The sequence below is a fragment of the Setaria italica genome, chromosome VII (genome assembly GCF_000263155.2).
Source record: "Setaria italica strain Yugu1 chromosome VII, Setaria_italica_v2.0, whole genome shotgun sequence".
Taxonomy (NCBI): Eukaryota; Viridiplantae; Streptophyta; class Magnoliopsida; order Poales; family Poaceae; genus Setaria; species Setaria italica.
The window spans coordinates 15,295,394-15,296,286 of NC_028456.1; the positions used below are offsets into that span (position 1 = coordinate 15,295,394).

Below are 893 nucleotides of genomic sequence, written 5' to 3' on the forward strand. Positions count from 1 at the left end.
GCAACACTCCCTACATAACTAGTTAGAGTCCCGCCTCTTGAAGTAAAAAGGAGTGGAAGTACCTACAAATGTTCAAGATTAAACCTTTAATTTCTGCGGCATGGACACCACGCGAAATTGAGACAAAAAGGTCCAAGATTTCCATGGGGGGCCTTCCAGTACCTTCAGGCGGAGTGGTAGCCCCGAGCACCCTGAGGCAGCGGCTGGCGTCGAACGCCTTGACGGTGAGCACGCCGCGGCCGCGGTGGCGGAGGACGAGTAGCCACCCCGCCTCGACGCCGGAGGCCTCCGCGAATTCCGGCCACCCGCTGCCCAGGAACGCGCCGCCGCCGTCCCGGCCGACCTCGACGGGCCAGACCTTGACCTTGCCGCCGGTCCCCGACGGGCAGACGACAAGGGCCTGCCCGGCACCGATCTCCGCCGCGAGCTCGTCGGGGATGCGCTGGGAAAGGGCGATTGGGCCAAAACCAGCCAGTCAGTAGGTTCCGCCGCTGGAGTCAGAGGCGGCGCGACGGCGGTAGCGTTGTTGGTTGCACTAACCAGAGTGTCGCAGGAGAATTGCAGCAGCACCCGTGGATTCTTGGCCTTGGACGCCCATTGGTCGCCAGAAGAAGCCATGGGAGTCCTGAGCTTTTGGGAATCCGTCGAGTGTGGGATGCAGCTGCAGTGAGGCGGGGTAGCGGGGCGTGCTCTTCTTGGTTGCTACTGTTGGTCAGCGGTGGACGTGTTAAAAAAAGGAAAATATTTTTTTGTTTAATTGTAAAATAGTGATGAGACAATAAGGGGCCTGTTCGCTTCAGCTTATAAGCCGGCTGAAAAGCTGAAACGGCTGATTTGTTGTGAGAGGAAAACACTGTTTGATGGCTGATAAGCCAGCTGAATAAGCTGAAGCG

General features: G+C 58.0%; 1 protein-coding gene across 5 annotated transcripts in view; it reads right to left on the reverse strand.

Annotated features, from left to right (window-relative positions):
- LOC101759940 (putative B3 domain-containing protein Os04g0347400) overlaps positions 1–648 on the reverse strand; it is a 2,623-nt gene extending 1,975 nt beyond the window's left edge. For all 5 annotated transcript variants that reach the window (XM_004975242.2, XM_022828198.1, XM_022828199.1 and 2 more), the window contains exons 1-2: positions 541–648; positions 163–442 (exon numbers count right to left, since the gene is read on the reverse strand). In XM_004975242.2, the coding sequence (XP_004975299.1) occupies positions 163–442; positions 541–618 (358 nt within the window). In that variant the 5' untranslated portion in view covers positions 619–648. The remainder of the gene's footprint in view (positions 1–162; positions 443–540) is intronic.
- Positions 649–893: the final 245 nt, after the last annotated feature.